Source organism: Myotis nattereri, assembly GCF_964212035.1.
Source record: "Myotis nattereri genome assembly, chromosome: 10".
Taxonomy (NCBI): domain Eukaryota; kingdom Metazoa; phylum Chordata; class Mammalia; order Chiroptera; family Vespertilionidae; genus Myotis; species Myotis nattereri.
In genome coordinates this window covers 61,648,795-61,664,454 of record NC_138085.1, presented here as the reverse complement: position 1 = coordinate 61,664,454, position 15,660 = coordinate 61,648,795, and the positions used below count along the sequence as shown (strand labels likewise).

At 38.3% G+C, this 15,660-nt stretch overlaps 1 protein-coding gene and 1 pseudogene across 2 annotated transcripts in view; both read right to left on the bottom strand.

The window, feature by feature from the left end:
• LOC308525747 (ferritin light chain-like) overlaps positions 1 to 15,660 on the bottom strand; it is a 1,112,779-nt pseudogene that overhangs the window by 462,645 nt on the left and 634,474 nt on the right. The gene's annotated exons all lie outside the window — the stretch shown is intronic.
• The window catches only part of THADA (THADA armadillo repeat containing), a 304,865-nt gene that overhangs the window by 252,607 nt on the left and 36,598 nt on the right, over positions 1 to 15,660 (bottom strand). The window contains exons 18-21 of the mRNA XM_081101482.1: positions 11,573 to 11,708; positions 10,923 to 11,059; positions 6,036 to 6,194; positions 4,520 to 4,677 (exon numbers count right to left, since the gene is read on the bottom strand). Of these exons, the coding sequence (XP_080957608.1) occupies positions 4,520 to 4,677; positions 6,036 to 6,194; positions 10,923 to 11,059; positions 11,573 to 11,708 (590 nt within the window). The remainder of the gene's footprint in view (positions 1 to 4,519; positions 4,678 to 6,035; positions 6,195 to 10,922; positions 11,060 to 11,572; positions 11,709 to 15,660) is intronic.

The window sequence follows — 15,660 nt, the reverse complement described above, 5'->3', positions numbered from 1 at the left end:
AACCCAAGAGGATTTAAACACATGTGGAACATTTTACGAAAACACTGTACAGTGCTTAAGACTCAAGACTCTGAAGCCAAGAGGGCTGAGTTCAGGGTCCCTACTTGGCCTCCTTACTAAGGCAACTAATTAAGTAACAGTTCCCTGGTCTGTGAAACAGGGATAACACTAGAACCTACTTCACAGGATTATTCTGAGAGAAAAAGAAGATTATACATATAGCACTTAGCAAAGGACCTGGCACAAAATAGCAAACAATAAATGACCATTTTTGGTTTGGTTTTGTATCATCAAAGTGTAATGCTTAATTCTAAACCTTAATTTAAAGTCTGACTTTAAGCCCTAGCTGTTTTGGAGTAGTGGATAGAGCATCAGCCTGCGGACTGAAAGGTGCCAGGTTTGATTACGGTCAAGGGCATGTACCTCAGTCGCAGGTTCCTCCCCGGCCCAGGCCCTAGTTGGGGCGTGTGCAGGAAGCAACCAATCGCTTTGCTTTTCTCTCTCTTCCACTTTCTCTAAAAATCAATGGAAAAATATCCTCAAGTGAGGATTAATAAAAAAATAAATAAATAAATAAATAAATAAATAAATAAAGTCTGACTTTGAGTCACAGTCAATTCTTATAACCTTAGAAATATCACTAGGAGTTTCTAATTCCACATTACAGTTTATAAAAGTTTACACTATAGTAAGATAATTAATGTCTTAAATGGTACATTTTTCTACTATAGTGATTTCTTACGAATATTTGGGATTTCTTCAATGCCTAAACGTTGTTATCTTACATAATAACAACACAGATAACAGTTTTCTGTTATTAAAACATCTTACTAGAATGTTTGTTCTTTGATTTATAGCAAATTCTTAACTACATGCCATTTTAACAATCGTCCTTTAGGCTGACTTTCTTCAATCCCCTATTATATTTCTAAGCTCCTGAGGTCAGAGAACCACATGTTACATTTCTTTATGTTCCCACAGTACCCTTGTAGTAAGACAGTCAATAAAGAGGTGACTAAATGCTGTGCATAACTTCATTTCACAGCTTAAAAATGTGAACCTGCATTCAGTACAATTGAAGGGATACTTTTTCACAATTTCTTTTAAAAAGAAAATACAAAAGGCAATTTCTTAAGGCTTATGAATGCTAATAAACATTTCCCATTTTGAGGTCCACTACAGAAAACCTAAAACAGTAACAAAAGACCTGAGGGAATGCATAAACCCACTTAGCCATGTACATCATGAAAATTACAACAGAATCTAAAATAGGGGTTTAAAAAAGACCTAATTTCTAATAGTTGATCATTATTTCTATTCATGTGATTTCTGTGGTAATCATTACTACCAAGGGGAAAGCAGCCAGAGAAATCTATCCAAAAGCTTCTTTTTAGGAATATTAGGGGAAATATATATGAATTGATACTCTAGATAGAGGAAGTTGTTTAAAAAAAAATTAGTAGGAACTGGGTATCTGATATCCCCTGGAAAGAGGACCAACAAAATGTATCAAGCAAAAACTCCCCATCAGCAAAACATCCAGCTTGAAACCTAGACACACACCAGCCAGGAAGTTGCGAGATAAGGTTGCGCATAGTGCTCGCTCTTGAAGGGTCTCAGCTTACATCCCTCAAAGCTGGTTTTATCTCTGCCTCTTGTACAGGGACATTATGAAAGAACCTTTCATTATGTGATTACCTCTCAGGAGGGAAGTCAGACTGCCTCTGAATGAGCACATTTTCCTCTTGGTGAAGCTGCAGAGGACACACTGCTTCCCAAGTGACTTAGGGAAATGAATCATTTGCTAAAAAGTTCAGTAGCAAGTTGCCTTACTATCCTGTTGCTTGCAAAAATTTGGTTGGGTATGGGAAGTGGGAAAATTAAATCTAAAGAAAAATTAAATGAGCAGGTCAGAACAAAAGCAGCACTGTGCCGTGTCAGAACACAGGCTGGAAAGGAGAAGAATTGGGTTCCTGTCCCAGAGCTGCCACAAACCAGCTTTGTGATCTTAGGCAAACCAGGTAGCATCCAAGGGCTTCAGTTTCCCCTTGTACAAGGGAGCTGGATAATATCATCTCTGTGATCCTTCCAGCTCTAATAGTTTGTGAACATAGCACTGAATATTCAGAATTATAAATGAGCTCCAGTTCTTGGATGGCAACAAAAATCTCCACATTGTAATCTCACTACCTGCTGACCTATCATAAACCACACACACATACGTGGTATTTAAGTGGTCCCCCCTTTAACAAAGGGCCATAAAGATGGCCATAAAGGAACTGTGCTATAAAGGAAATCCTACATTCAAGGCATCAAATTACCACAGAATTACCCTAGTTTTTCAAGAGTGAAGGGTGAGCAGAGAGTAGAGAAGCATAAGGCTGAACATCGGTATTTTAGGATGTAGGGAACTGCCTCCTTCATCCACTGAGAGAAAAGCAGATCACAGTTACTAGTGGTCTCGGGAATAAGAAATCCAAATTCTACATTCTCCCCCACAAAGGGTAGCATTCTGCCTACAAGCCACTTCACTGCCTCTGCTCTGCGTGTCTGTTCTGGTCACCCTCAGCTACGGTGTTGACTTTTAAATTCTTAGTTTTGGCACTAGGTGCACAGAAGATCTAGTGTTGCCGGGGCAACTATGCCCTTGGAAGGAAGGTGGACCTTAGGCATGGCCCAGCTGCTCCAATGTAAATTACATTCTTCTCAGTCATTTATATTTTTAAATTCGTAAGCGTTTTAAGTACATGGGAGTATTTTTAATTTAAAGAAATTTCATAGAACAAATTTTATGTTTAAAAGTGAGACTCCTTCAGTAATATGAATAAAACTAATTTCTTGAAGACTTCGGGTTTTCATTGACTAAATATGCTCCTACACTGAGGCATTTCTTTCAAGTCAGCATGACCAAGAATAAAGTTTTCCAAGAAGGCAGGGTTTCAATGCCAGAATAGTGCTATCGGGGACATTCTTGATCATTCATCCAGTTGTTAATTCTTCTCAAACCTATATAAGTGAGGTCACCACATAAACAGCGACATAGGAAAATGACTAAACCTCATTAGACTAGAAACTAATATTTTACCGAAAAACAGGATGCAAATTTTTTTTTCAAGAAAACAGTCATTAGAAGAGTTCTTTGGTTTGTAAGAGCCTCTTTGTTATTGTTGCTGCTGTTCTTCTACACACATCTCTTTTATTGTATATTAACCCCCAATATTAACATGGTTATCCCACGTAAATTAAATTCATAAGATTTGGGTGTTACACAAAAGATGGCAAGGCAAAATAATTTTCAAAGGAAGCTTTCAGGTCTTTCTCAGTTACAGTAAAAGCAAAATATGTTTCCCTTATTGTTGTTTTTTTATAAACACTATTCAACAAACCCAAAATACTAGATGTTTTAACTTGTCCTTGAAAAGTTGAGACTCTAGCATATGTTTACTGTTTAGTGAGATGGTGACCATCAGTGAGGTAATCATTAATCATAGCTGGATTCCTCAGCAAATACGTTGGCATTGGCACTATAGCCAGTCACCAGCAATGACTGCAAGTACTCTAAGACACTAACACCTATTTGATTTGGAAGAGAATAAGGAACATAATGATGCTGGCAGTGTACTGTTCCCTCTGCCATTCTCCATCTCAGGGCCTTGCAACATCATCACAAGCCCAGCCGCTAATCAGATGTGAGCACATGAGCCTAAGAGAGTGTGAGAATAAAAATATTAGCAGTATTTCCACGGAACTAGTCAAATGGTTATTATAGAAATAATCAGCATTAGCATAGTACAATGTTTGTTTTGTTCTCAAATGTTGTAACACCCTAAGGGAAAAATTATCTTTATTTGAAAAAGGTTAAAAATGAAAGTACATGTTGCATATCTTTGCTAGAAAATGGTGGGAAATGGATTTGTTGAACCCACATGGAGAGGAAGAGGGAATCAATTAAAAATCAGAAATCTAATAAATCTAAAATATTTCCAAATGAAATGCTATGGTAAGCTAATTTCTTGTAAACACTGCACTCAAGTCACTTGAACAGTCCCAGATGGTGAACTAACTTTGTGGTCTTAAAATAAAAGTCAGCCAACAAGCCCAAGTGACTACAAACTTATTATCAATGGAGTGGGAGACAAGAAATCCATAATCAACCAATGTATTGCTATTTTTCCTTTGCAAAATTTAAGAGGCTTGTAGAGTTTTACTAAATAATTTCATTTAAATTTGTATGTGTTAATTAAAATTAAAATGATAATATTGAAGCTAAAAGTGAGGTAAAATCTATAGTTATTTATATAACTTAGAAAAATAAAAATGTTTGTAAAAATTACATAGTTTTGAAATGTATCACAAGGTCTAATTCTTAAACTACCATAAACTTTCTTCAGTTGATATCTGTATGACTTTATTCAAGAAATAGTCATAATTCCTTTTTTTTAAGTTGAGTTATAAATAAAAATTTGTGATCTGTGCTTTGACCAGAAATTATACCAGGTGAAATAAACATCTACTCCACCTGCTCCACCGTCAGTAATCCATCAGAAGATTCTGGCACGGATTGCATGGGTAGAAGCTGGCACAGTGTGCCTAGAAGTAAAGCAACTTCCTTCATACTTCTCCAACAGCATACCAGCACCATCTGAGCGGTTACATCACATGTGTTTTCTTCTTTACCTAAAAAAAAAAAATCTATTGCAACACTTGATTGCTCATATCCAGGTTTCTTAGAACAAACTTATTCATAATTCCCCAAGAATAATCTGCTTAAACAAACCAATCTGTCATAAATTATATTTACTCAGGAGAAAATAACTAACATTTGTTGAGCATGTCCTATGAGTAGGGATTGTGTTAAGTATTTTTTTAATATGCCATTTTCAAAATAAATTAAAAAATACAATATTGTTTCAAAACTTAAGTATAACCTTGGAAATTCATGAAGTAAGTTCTGTCACTCAGTCATCTATAAAATATGACTATAACAATTATAGTTCATTACTTATTTTGGTGAGGGTGGCTGTTATCAGTAAAAGAGTGGGATAGGGCTATTTAAATCGAAGGAAAATACAAATTCACTTTCAAAATATATTTAAATTCCATGGCAAATAAGCTATAATTATCCTTATTCTCTTTTCCTAGTTTCAGAAATATTTTAGTACTCACATTAAAAAAGTCAAAGACAAATTATTAAATTTAAAAGGTAAACAAACAAACAATATTTACAATGTTATCCCATTTGTGTTTTTAAAGGCCCACTAAACTAAGAAGATAAATGTACACATACATAAATACATAGAACATGTCTAAAAGGATATGTACTCAAAGGGAAGAAGTGGGATTAGGGATGAAGGAGGACTTTAATTTGTTTTTAAATCATATTTACCTCTGTATTGTTTGAAATTAATATAATAAGCAAATATTTATGTTATTTTGTGTAATGAAGAAAAAATACAGAAATTTTTATAAGACAATAGCCCCATCTAGTGGAGAAGGCAGAAATGTGTAATAAATTGCTAAGATGATATTGCTTCTGATTTTTTGTAGCACTATAGAAAATTATAAAATAACAACTTATGAGAAAATAAGCAGTAAGAACTATAATTCTGGAAGCTTGGTACAACAGAGCAGCTCACATTTCATTGAATAATAAGGTTTGTTTCCTTTAAAAGGCTGCTTGACTATAAGGACTCACAACAGACAAGGAACCATAGTGGAAGAAGCCGATTGCTGCCCAAACCCAAATTCCCAGTGCTTCCCTGTTCTTACATCACCTGGCTGTCAGGACAGGTTTTAGCACTCAAAGGCGCTCTGTTGTAGCAACTTATATACTGCTCTAAGGCACAACGTTTTCTGGTAAAAGTTTTATAAACTCATTCCCCAAATAAATCATTTATAAGCTAAAAAAAAGACTTCATTTTCTAAAATGCTCTGTACATATTTGCAGTCTGATTTACTATATAAAAAGAGAATTTTGTACGTTTTTTTCTTTGAAACTTAAACACTGATTACAATACCGGTTTTTTATAAACTACCTTTGATTTCTGCAGAAGTATCAATATTTGGTACATTGGCATTCAAGTCCTCCAAATCAAAGCTATCATGTTCTTTCAATATTTTGGCTTGATTGAAATAATCATTAGTATCTCGTGGCTGAATCTCATTCAGAATCATCTGTAAGCGGCTTGCTGACTCTGAGGGAGAGAGATGACAGTACATAAAACCCCAGTTCAACACCACATGCTGATTTTCCTTGGAAGTATTTGCCCTAAAAAAATATTGTAATTTTAAATACTTGATAATGAGCTCTATTTGAAGGGACTCACAGGATGGATTATGTGATATTTATTTATATAAGGTCTCAATGACACCAAGTGTACGTTTAATATGTTGGTTTTTTTATTGATTTCAGAAAGAGGAAAGGAGAGGGTGAGAAATAGAGGCAACAACGATGAGAGAGAATCATCAATTGGCTGCCTCCTGCACACCCTCTACTGGGGATTGAGCCCACAACCAGAGTATGTGCTCTGACCAAGGATCGAACCATGACCTCCTGGTTCATAGGTCAAGGCTCAACCACTGAACCACACCGGCCGGGCCTCAGTGTACTTTTAAAATATGGCAAATATGGTAAATAGGTTGAGAAAGCGCACACACACACAAAACAAAAACACACAACAGAAACTGTCCATAGGACAAAGGCTGCCATTCCATTCACATCGCTTTTCTTAGTATTGTCTAAGAATCTCAATATGGTGCTCAATCATGTGAAAGAAAAGCAATAAACTTTTATAAATTTTATTCTTTTTTTTGCCTGCATTACATTTATTTGTTCTTTAATCATTACTTAGACAAAATTTTGCCTTTGCAAATATATTGTAATAGATAACTTTGTAACGTTTTATGTATTTGACTAGAAAATATTTCTAGAAGAGAAATTACATTGTAAAAAGGTAAGCATATTTTTTTTAATCCTCACCTGAGGATATTTTTCCATTGATTTTTAGACAGAGTAGAAGAGAAAGGGAGAGACACACAAAGAGAAAAACATCGATGTGAGAGAGACATATCGACTGATTGCCTCCTGCATGCGCTGGGAATGGGCCAGGAATCGAGTCTGCAACCGAGGTACCTGAATCGAACTCTTGACCTTTCAGTCTGAGGGCGGATGCTCTAACCACCAAGAAAAACTGGCTAGGGCAGTGATGGCGAACCTATGACATGCGTGTCAGAGGTGACACGTGAACTCATTTTTTTTTTGGTTGATTTTTCTTTGTTAAATGGCATTTAAATATATAAAATAAATATCAAAAATATAAATCTTTGTTTTACTATGGTTGCAAATATCAAAAAATTTCTATATGTGACATGGCACCAGAGTTCAGTTAGGGTCTTTCAAAATGCTGACACGCCGAGCTCAAAAGGTTCGCCATCACTGGGCTAGGGCATAGCAGGAACTCTTGATATTAAAAGCAGTAAATTTCAAGAGGAGCACAGGTTTAGAAAGACAGACATTTGAGGGAAATGAAAAGTGACAGTGCATATCCTAAAGTGGAGGGAGAGAAGAGAAAACTATAAAAATAAATAGATGCAAGGACTCAAATGAGCGAAGTAAGTTTGGACAATGACATTATAGTACAGCAATCAATGTTCACATTTTATTCTTAAGAGGCTGTTTTCCCTATCTATAACACAAGTTATCAAAGTTTAAAAGTAGGAAGTTTAAAAGACATAAAGAAACCCCACCACCAACAAAAACCATCTTTATAGCCCAGGAACATCATAAAGATTTCAGATTTGACTTTTTAAATGCATTATGTAAAATACTGCTTCCTAAGTATGATTTACAGTCCTAGTATTATATTAAACTTCATTTTTATTCCCCAAGCACTCACTGGATCAGGAAATGTAAGCTCCATGAATGCAAAACTTTGTTCACTGCTGAGTGGCCAGTGCCTGGAACAGAAATTAGCTCATGGCAGAGGTTCAGTAACATGAGCTGAAGGAATGAACCGATGACTAGGTAATAAAGAGTGAGCCAGGTCAGGGTTTTAAAGAATAACAGGTAATCATCTGAAATCAAAGAGCAAATCAAAGAACAGGTATTGACTGTATACCTATTATATATACTTATATTTTAGGTATTATGGGAAATACAAAGACCCAAACTGCTATCATGATGATTCAACCAACATCTTTTATGTTTTCTTGTGGTTTCTGTGAGAGATTTTGCCAAAAACAAACAAATTTTGACAGCCATGAAAAAGTAACACTGGACCAAAAGAAACCATGAAAAGACTAAGAAAAAAGAGGGATTATCCGAGTAAAATTTTAAGAACTCTGCTATTCAATTTTATTGGCTTTCTGGGGAGACTCATTTCAAGGAATTCAGAATGCATGGCAAACATGTGTGGGGGAGGGATGGAAGGAGGAGAGTGGAGAAAATCAGAGGAAAAAAACAGTCAAAATTAAGAAAAGATCAGTGCACCACAGACAAGTTTTTGAGATCAACAGATATTTGTAAATGTTAATAACTATAATTTTAGCAAACATTCCAGGCTCTACCTACAATAGCTGACAGATATTCAAGATTTCTCACCCAAAATATACAGACAGTCCTCGGGTTACGTCGGACTCAACGTACGTCGTTTTGTGGTTACGTCGTCATCTCCATTTATTTATATATAAAAAAATGTTCCATCATTTCGACGTATGTACATATGTGCTTTATGTATTTATTATTTATTTACCACAAGTAAAGGTCAGGAATTGTTATCTTTAATTTTTTTTTCTGTTTCACTTCATTACTGCTGTGTCTGTGCTCCATGTGAGTGAGTAAGTGCTTATGTAGGTGGGTTCTGACTTAGGGCAAAAATCGAGTTATGTCGCACCATAGTAACGGATCTCCAACATAACCCGAGGACCTACTGTACAGGGTGGGGCAAAAGTAGGTTTATACTTGTGGGTACATGAAACAGGGTTTATTCTTGTATTATTAGTTATCCTTTTATTATTTTCCATAAAAACTACTGTAAACTTACTTTTACCCCTCACTATACTGGTACTTCCCTGATTCAAATATTAGTTATTAAATGGGGTGTTTATTCCTATGTACTAAGTAGGAAAGCTAAGGCATCAAATTTTTGTATTTAGACTACCAGCTAAATTAAATAAACAAACTATGTCTTAGTGTCATGAACCATCACCAATTTTCCAACTCATTTTTAGTAAAGAACAAAATCTAACATTTTCTATGCAAACATACACATCCAGGTTAAAGTATCAGTCCAAGGTATTACCTTGTATGCTGTGGTGTGTTTATGATACATTCAATGTGTTTTTAATACAAGGCTCACAGTGGTACTCTAAAATGCATTTAAACTTAACATTTTAAGAGACCAAATGTAAATTTACTTCATTATTTTCTAGGTGTTAAGAGCCAATCCCTTCTGACCCGTTGTAGTACAGGAATATTATTATATACTAAAGGCCCGGTGCATGAAATTCATGTACTCTGGCGGGGGGAGGGTGGTCCCTCAGCACAGCCTGTACCCTCTCGCAGTCCGGGAGCCCCCAGGAACCCACGGGGAGCAGGCCTAACCTGGCAGTCAGACATCCTTAGTGCTGCTGTAGAAGCAGGAGAGGCTCCTACCACCATCACTGTGCTCACCAGCCACGAGCCCAGCTTCTGGCTGAGTGGCGCTCCCCCTGTGGAAGCGCACTGACCACCAGGGGGTAGCTTCTGCATTGAGCATCTGCCCCCTGGTGGTCAGTATGAATCATAGCAACCAGTCATTCCACCATTCAGTTTATTTGCATATTAGCCTTTTATTATATAAAAGCCTATTATATATAGCCTATTATTATATATAGGATAACCTAGGGCATCCCAGGTACTGAGTTTAGTGCCCATTCTTTGAGGAATTATTAATTCATTGATTTATTCATTGTAACAAATATTTATTGTGTACCTATTTCTACTAGGCACTATGCTAAACACAAGGGGAAAAAACAGACAAGATCCCAATTAAACTGTAACAACTCCATGAAGAAGCACTCTATGGGAAGTAGAGAGTGGGAAGAGACAAGGCTGGCAAAGTTGCAGGAGCCAAATTATTACATGACCTGGTCTTAGATCACTAAAGTATTTTAAATAAGGGGCTAGGGTGGGGCAGGGCACAAGGGTCAAGTAAAGGTTATGTGTGACATGATGAATTATATGATTAGAAAAGATTACTTTCGGTGTCGCAAGAAGGAGATAAGAGTAAAAGTGGGGAAACCAGTTCAGAGGCCCCTAGTACAAACAAAAGAAGATAAAAGCCTGGAGTAATGTCAGAAGATGCAGATAAAAAGAAAAGAGATTTGAAAGATATTTAAGGGAACACTGGAAGAATGTAGAGACAGGCTAAATATAAACGCATAAGATGTCAAGCAGCCCTAGGCACCTAACTTGCCATTTGCAAAGACACAGGGGTTGGGAGGGAAAAGACAGATGAAAGTTCAGGATATCAATTGGGGGCATTTTGAGGATCTTTTTTTTTTTTTTTTTTTAATTAAATGGTCTTTGCCCATTTCACATTCCTAAAAAGCTGCCTTCTCTGATTGAACCCCATCTATTGCCCCCTCTCTAATTTATACTGCCCGTGCTCCCAGTCCCAGCAATTACCTAGTAGATTGTGTTCTGAAATGACAATAATAGAAAACCCAATTTACTACAGGGGAGGAAGCACCTTATCACCTGGTTATTATTTATTTATTTAGGTTATTTTATAACACTTAAAAATATTAGTAAAAAGGCAGAAATATCACTAATAATAATACTTTTTCTCCCTTATTTGCCATGTACAACTCTCCAAATAAATGATTAGGAAAAGAATTTAAAAGAAAAGAAAAATACATGAATTTGAGCTTTCTTTGCTGACCTGAATCAGTGTCCATTGGGATGAGGCCTTCTGGGGATGAGCTCTGAATGACGGGAGCCACCACAGCAGAAAGTCTGTAGGACATCAGAAGGAGCTGCTGCACCACAAGTCTCCATTCACTCACCAACAGCAGGCTGCTGCAACAAGGGCATTAGGGAAATTTATACTAAAGAAAAAATCAGATTCTATAAGTAGAAATTAATAGATAAAAGGAGTTGAAAGAATTTGCTTTTCAAAATTGTGCATTCTATGAAATATTTAAGAAATAAAAATGTGGCCCTAGCTGGTTTTTCTCAGTGGTTAGAGCATTGGCCTGCGGAGTGAAGGGCCCCAGGTTCGATTCCAGTCAAGGGCATGTGCCAGGGTTTCGGGCTTGATCCCCAGGAAGGGGTGTGCTGGAGGCAGCCGATCAATGATTCTCTCTCATCATTGATGTTTCTATCTCTCTCTCCCTCTCCCTTCCTCTATGAAATCAATAAAAATACACTTAAAAAGATAAAAATTAAAAAACAAAAAAGAAATTAAAATGTGTGTATATATGTACATTTTTAATTATCTGTAAGGCCACACATTCCTTTCCCAGGACATATTCCAATAAGAGTTTGAAGCCCAGAAATGAGTGTTTAGGAGAGAACTGTGGATGCACTTACTTTAAAGGTAACTTCTGGAAAGCCCTTGTTATACAGTGGACTCGCCCATACATTGGAAATGAAGCTGCTGCCCGAAGCAACGAATTTTCAGCCTGAGATACTTCTTCCTCAAGATTTTCCAACAAGCATTTGATAACTAGAAAAATCAAACAAAAAACACACAAAGTAATGCAAATTTAAGAAGAAACATAAATTTGTGAATAGCAAAACAGTTCCCATGAAAACACCCAACTCAACTGATCTTTATACGAGAGGTTTTGAATTTTAAAAAAAGATCTTTCAGGGTAGCCACCCTGTTATCCATTTCTAATTAAGGTAGAACTGAGTGTCTTTCCCTGATTTCCTGGATCTATTTACAGCATTCACTCTGAATCATTCCTCCTAGAATCCTCTACCTGGGGTATTAGACCCTAGGCCCGCCCAGGTGCCATGTGCTGTTTGGACAGCAGATTTTTTTAAAATAATAGCTTTATTGTGATATAAATCACATATCATATATACATTTAAAGTGCACAAATCAGTGTTTTTTTAGTATATTCACAGATATGAAAAACCATCACCACAATCAAATTTATAACATTTTCATCCGTCCCCATCAAAAACCCTTCACCCTTACCAGTCACTCCCCTCCCTATACCTCTCATCTTCCCCAGCCCTAGGCAACCAAGGATCTATTTTCTGTCTCTATAGATTTGCCTATTCTGGACATATTATATAAATGGAATCATACAATATATGACTTCTTTCACTTAGCATAATGTTTTCAAAGTTCATCCATGTTGTAGCATGTATCAAGATTTCATTCTTTCGTACAAATGAATAATAAATAGTCCATTGCATAGATATACCACATTGTGTTTATCCTTTTATCAATTCGTAGACATGTGGGTTGTTTTCACTTTTTAGCTATTATGAATAGTGCTGCTATAAACATTGTGTGTGTGAGTTTTTGTCTGGACATACTTGCATTTCTCTTAAGTACGCATCCATTATGAACTGAATGTTTGTATCCCTCCCACCAAAAAAATTCATGTGGAAGCCTTAACCCCCAATGTGGTGATGTTTGGAGGTGGGCCTTTAGGAAGTAATTTGATTTCGATGAGGTGATGAGGTAGGGCCCTCCCTGGTAGGATCAGTATCCTTTTAAGAAGAGGAAGAAAACCTGCTCTCTCCCCTCCCTGTGGGCACAAAGCAAGAAGGCTCCTGTCTGCAAGCCATGAAGAAGGTCCCCACCAGGAATGGAAGCTGCCAGCACCTTAATCTTGAAATTCCCAGCCTCCAGAACTGGGAAAAAATAAATGTCTGTTGTTTAAGGCATACAGTCTATGTAGCTTGTTATAGCAGCCTCAGCTATAACAAGCTAAGACAATGCCAAAAATTGAAACTGTGGAGTCATATGGTAACTCTGTATTTAATCTTTTGAAGAACCTACAGACTGTTTTCCAAAGTGGCTGCACCATGTTACATTCCCAGCAGCAGTTATGAAGGATCCACTTTATCCACATTCTCATCAACACTTGATACTATCTAATATTTTACTATAGTCATCCTATGGGGTGTGAAGTGCTTCCTCACTGTGATTTTGATTTGCTAATGGCTAATGATGTTGAACATTTTTTCATGTGCTTATTTTTCATATTTGTCTTTTTTTGCCTATTCAGAATACTCACATTGACATTATTTATTTAGAAAAAAGAAGTCCATCAACAAGAGAATGCATTAATAAACTTTAGTAAGTATATATATAATATATATAGTAAGTATATATATAATAAGTAATATATAATAAGTAATATATAATAATATATATATAGTAAGTGTATATAATATGTAGTAGTATTTATATAAAATTCAAAGTCATGTAAAAGTAAATAATATATTGTTTAATGATATATACACAGGTGGTAAAACCTTGGTAAAAACCAAATGAAAGATTAATATAAAACAGAACAGTAATTATATGGTGGGGAGAGAGAACTGGGATAAAGGAGAGCCTTCAAAGGAGTGGCTACTGGTGTATTTAAGCTGGGTGTTATCATCTAGCTAGGGAAAAAACTTGTTAAATATTTAAATTATTACTATCTACACTAATAAAAGAGAAAAATGGTAATTGGCGTACGGCGCTACCCTTTTCATTGGCTAATCAGGGCTATATGCAAATTAACTGCCAACTAAGATTGGCAGTTAACTGCCAACTAAGATTGGCAGTTAACTGCCAACTAAGATTGGCAGTTAACTGCCAACAAGATGGCGGTTAATTTGCATATGTAGGCACAATGCAGGGAGGCGAAAGGGAAAGCAGGAAGAAGCCCCCTGCCACTGACAGTGATCTGAAACCCAGGGGGGAGCTAAGAGCTGGGGGCCGCCTTTGCCCTACCCCCAGCCATGATCGGAGAATCAGGTGCCTTTTCCGCCCTGGCCAGTGATAGCAGGAAGTAGGGGTGGAGCCAGCGATGGGAGCTGGGCACGGTCAAAGCTGGCAGTCCCAGGAGCTAGGGGTCCCTTGCCTGGGCCTAAAGCGAAGCCCACGATCCCAGGGCCGCTGCAGCTGCGAGTCCCCGCTGCCCGGGCCGGACACCTCAGCCAGAGGCGTCCTGCAGGGGCAGGGGCAGAGCCCGCTCCATCGCGGCGCCCCCCGCTGCCACTGCAGGTCCCCGCTGCCTGGGCCGGATGCCTAGGCCAGAGGCGTTAGGCCTGGGCAGGGGCGGAGCCTGCAACCACAGGGAGCTGGGGGTCCCCTGCCCAGGCCTGACACCTCTGCCGGAGGCCTCAGGCCTGGTCAAGGGGCCGATCCGGTGGTTGGTGATCGGAGGGTGATGAGGGTCAACTCCTCTGGCCGAGGCATCAGGCCTGGGCGGGGGGCGGAGCTGGGGATTGGGGGGATATGATGGTCCCCTTGCCCAGGCCTGAAGCCTGGGCCAGAGGCGTCAGGCTTGGGCGGGGGGTGGAGCAAGCGATCAGAGGGAGATGGGGGTCCCCTGCCCAGGCATGATTCCTGGGCCAGAGGCCTCAGGCCTGGGCGGGGGCCAGAGCCAGTGATCGGGGGGAGATGGGGGTCCTCTGGCGGAGGCGTCAGGCCTGGGCAAGGGGCCGATCAGGCGATCAGAGGGTGATGGGGGTCTACGCCTCTGGCCAAGGCATCAGGCCTGGGCAAGGGGCAGAGCCAGCAATCGGAGGGGTCTGGAGGTCCCCTGCCCAGGCCTGATGCCTGGGCCAGAGGCATCAGGCCTGGGCTGGGGGCAGAACCAGTGATGGGGGGAAATGAGGGTCCCTTGCCCAGGCCTGACGCCTGGGCCAGAGGCGTCAGGCCTGGGCAAGGGGCCGATCCTGCGATTGGAGGGTGATGGGGGTCAATGCCTGAGGGCTCCCAGTATGTGAGAGGGGGCAGGCTGGGCTGAGGGACACACACACACACACACACACACACACACACACAGTGCACGAATTTCGTGCACCAGGCCCCTAGTTTATATATAGTTAAATATTCTTGGAATATTTAAAATATTTCATAAAGGTTAAAAATGTCGGAGAAAATAATTTTCAACTCTCTATCTGACCTCTCTTTAAAAAATATTCCTATCTGTCCTTATTTCCAGTATAATTCCAAAATGAAGATTTATTAGCCTAAAATTAAGTACATAAATCCCAAACAAATATTTGTTGAAAAGCACTATATCTAAACCAACTCAGGCCCTGGATTTTAGAACTAGCTATATGGAAAGAACAAAAGCAGGTGCAAGACAGGCAGTTAAAACATAAACCCTGACAGCAAAGGAACTCTCTGTTCTATAGAGAAATAACAAAGATGATCTGGATATGGCCATGGTAAAATTTCTGCAGAAAAAAGAAAAAGTACATTTTTAGTAGAGAGTTTCATAATAGCTTTACTAATATATATTTGTATATTTACTTATTTAACATGAACATCTGTTTAAAAACAAATGTTAGAGCTAAGTAAACTGTGCATAGAAGAAACTTGTGGTATTTTTATATGCTAGTAAACTACTATGCTGGTAAACCCTTAAATAAAATAAACCACAAAGAAATGTTTAACCATTAAATATTCTAACCAAATGAGTAGTGAACGA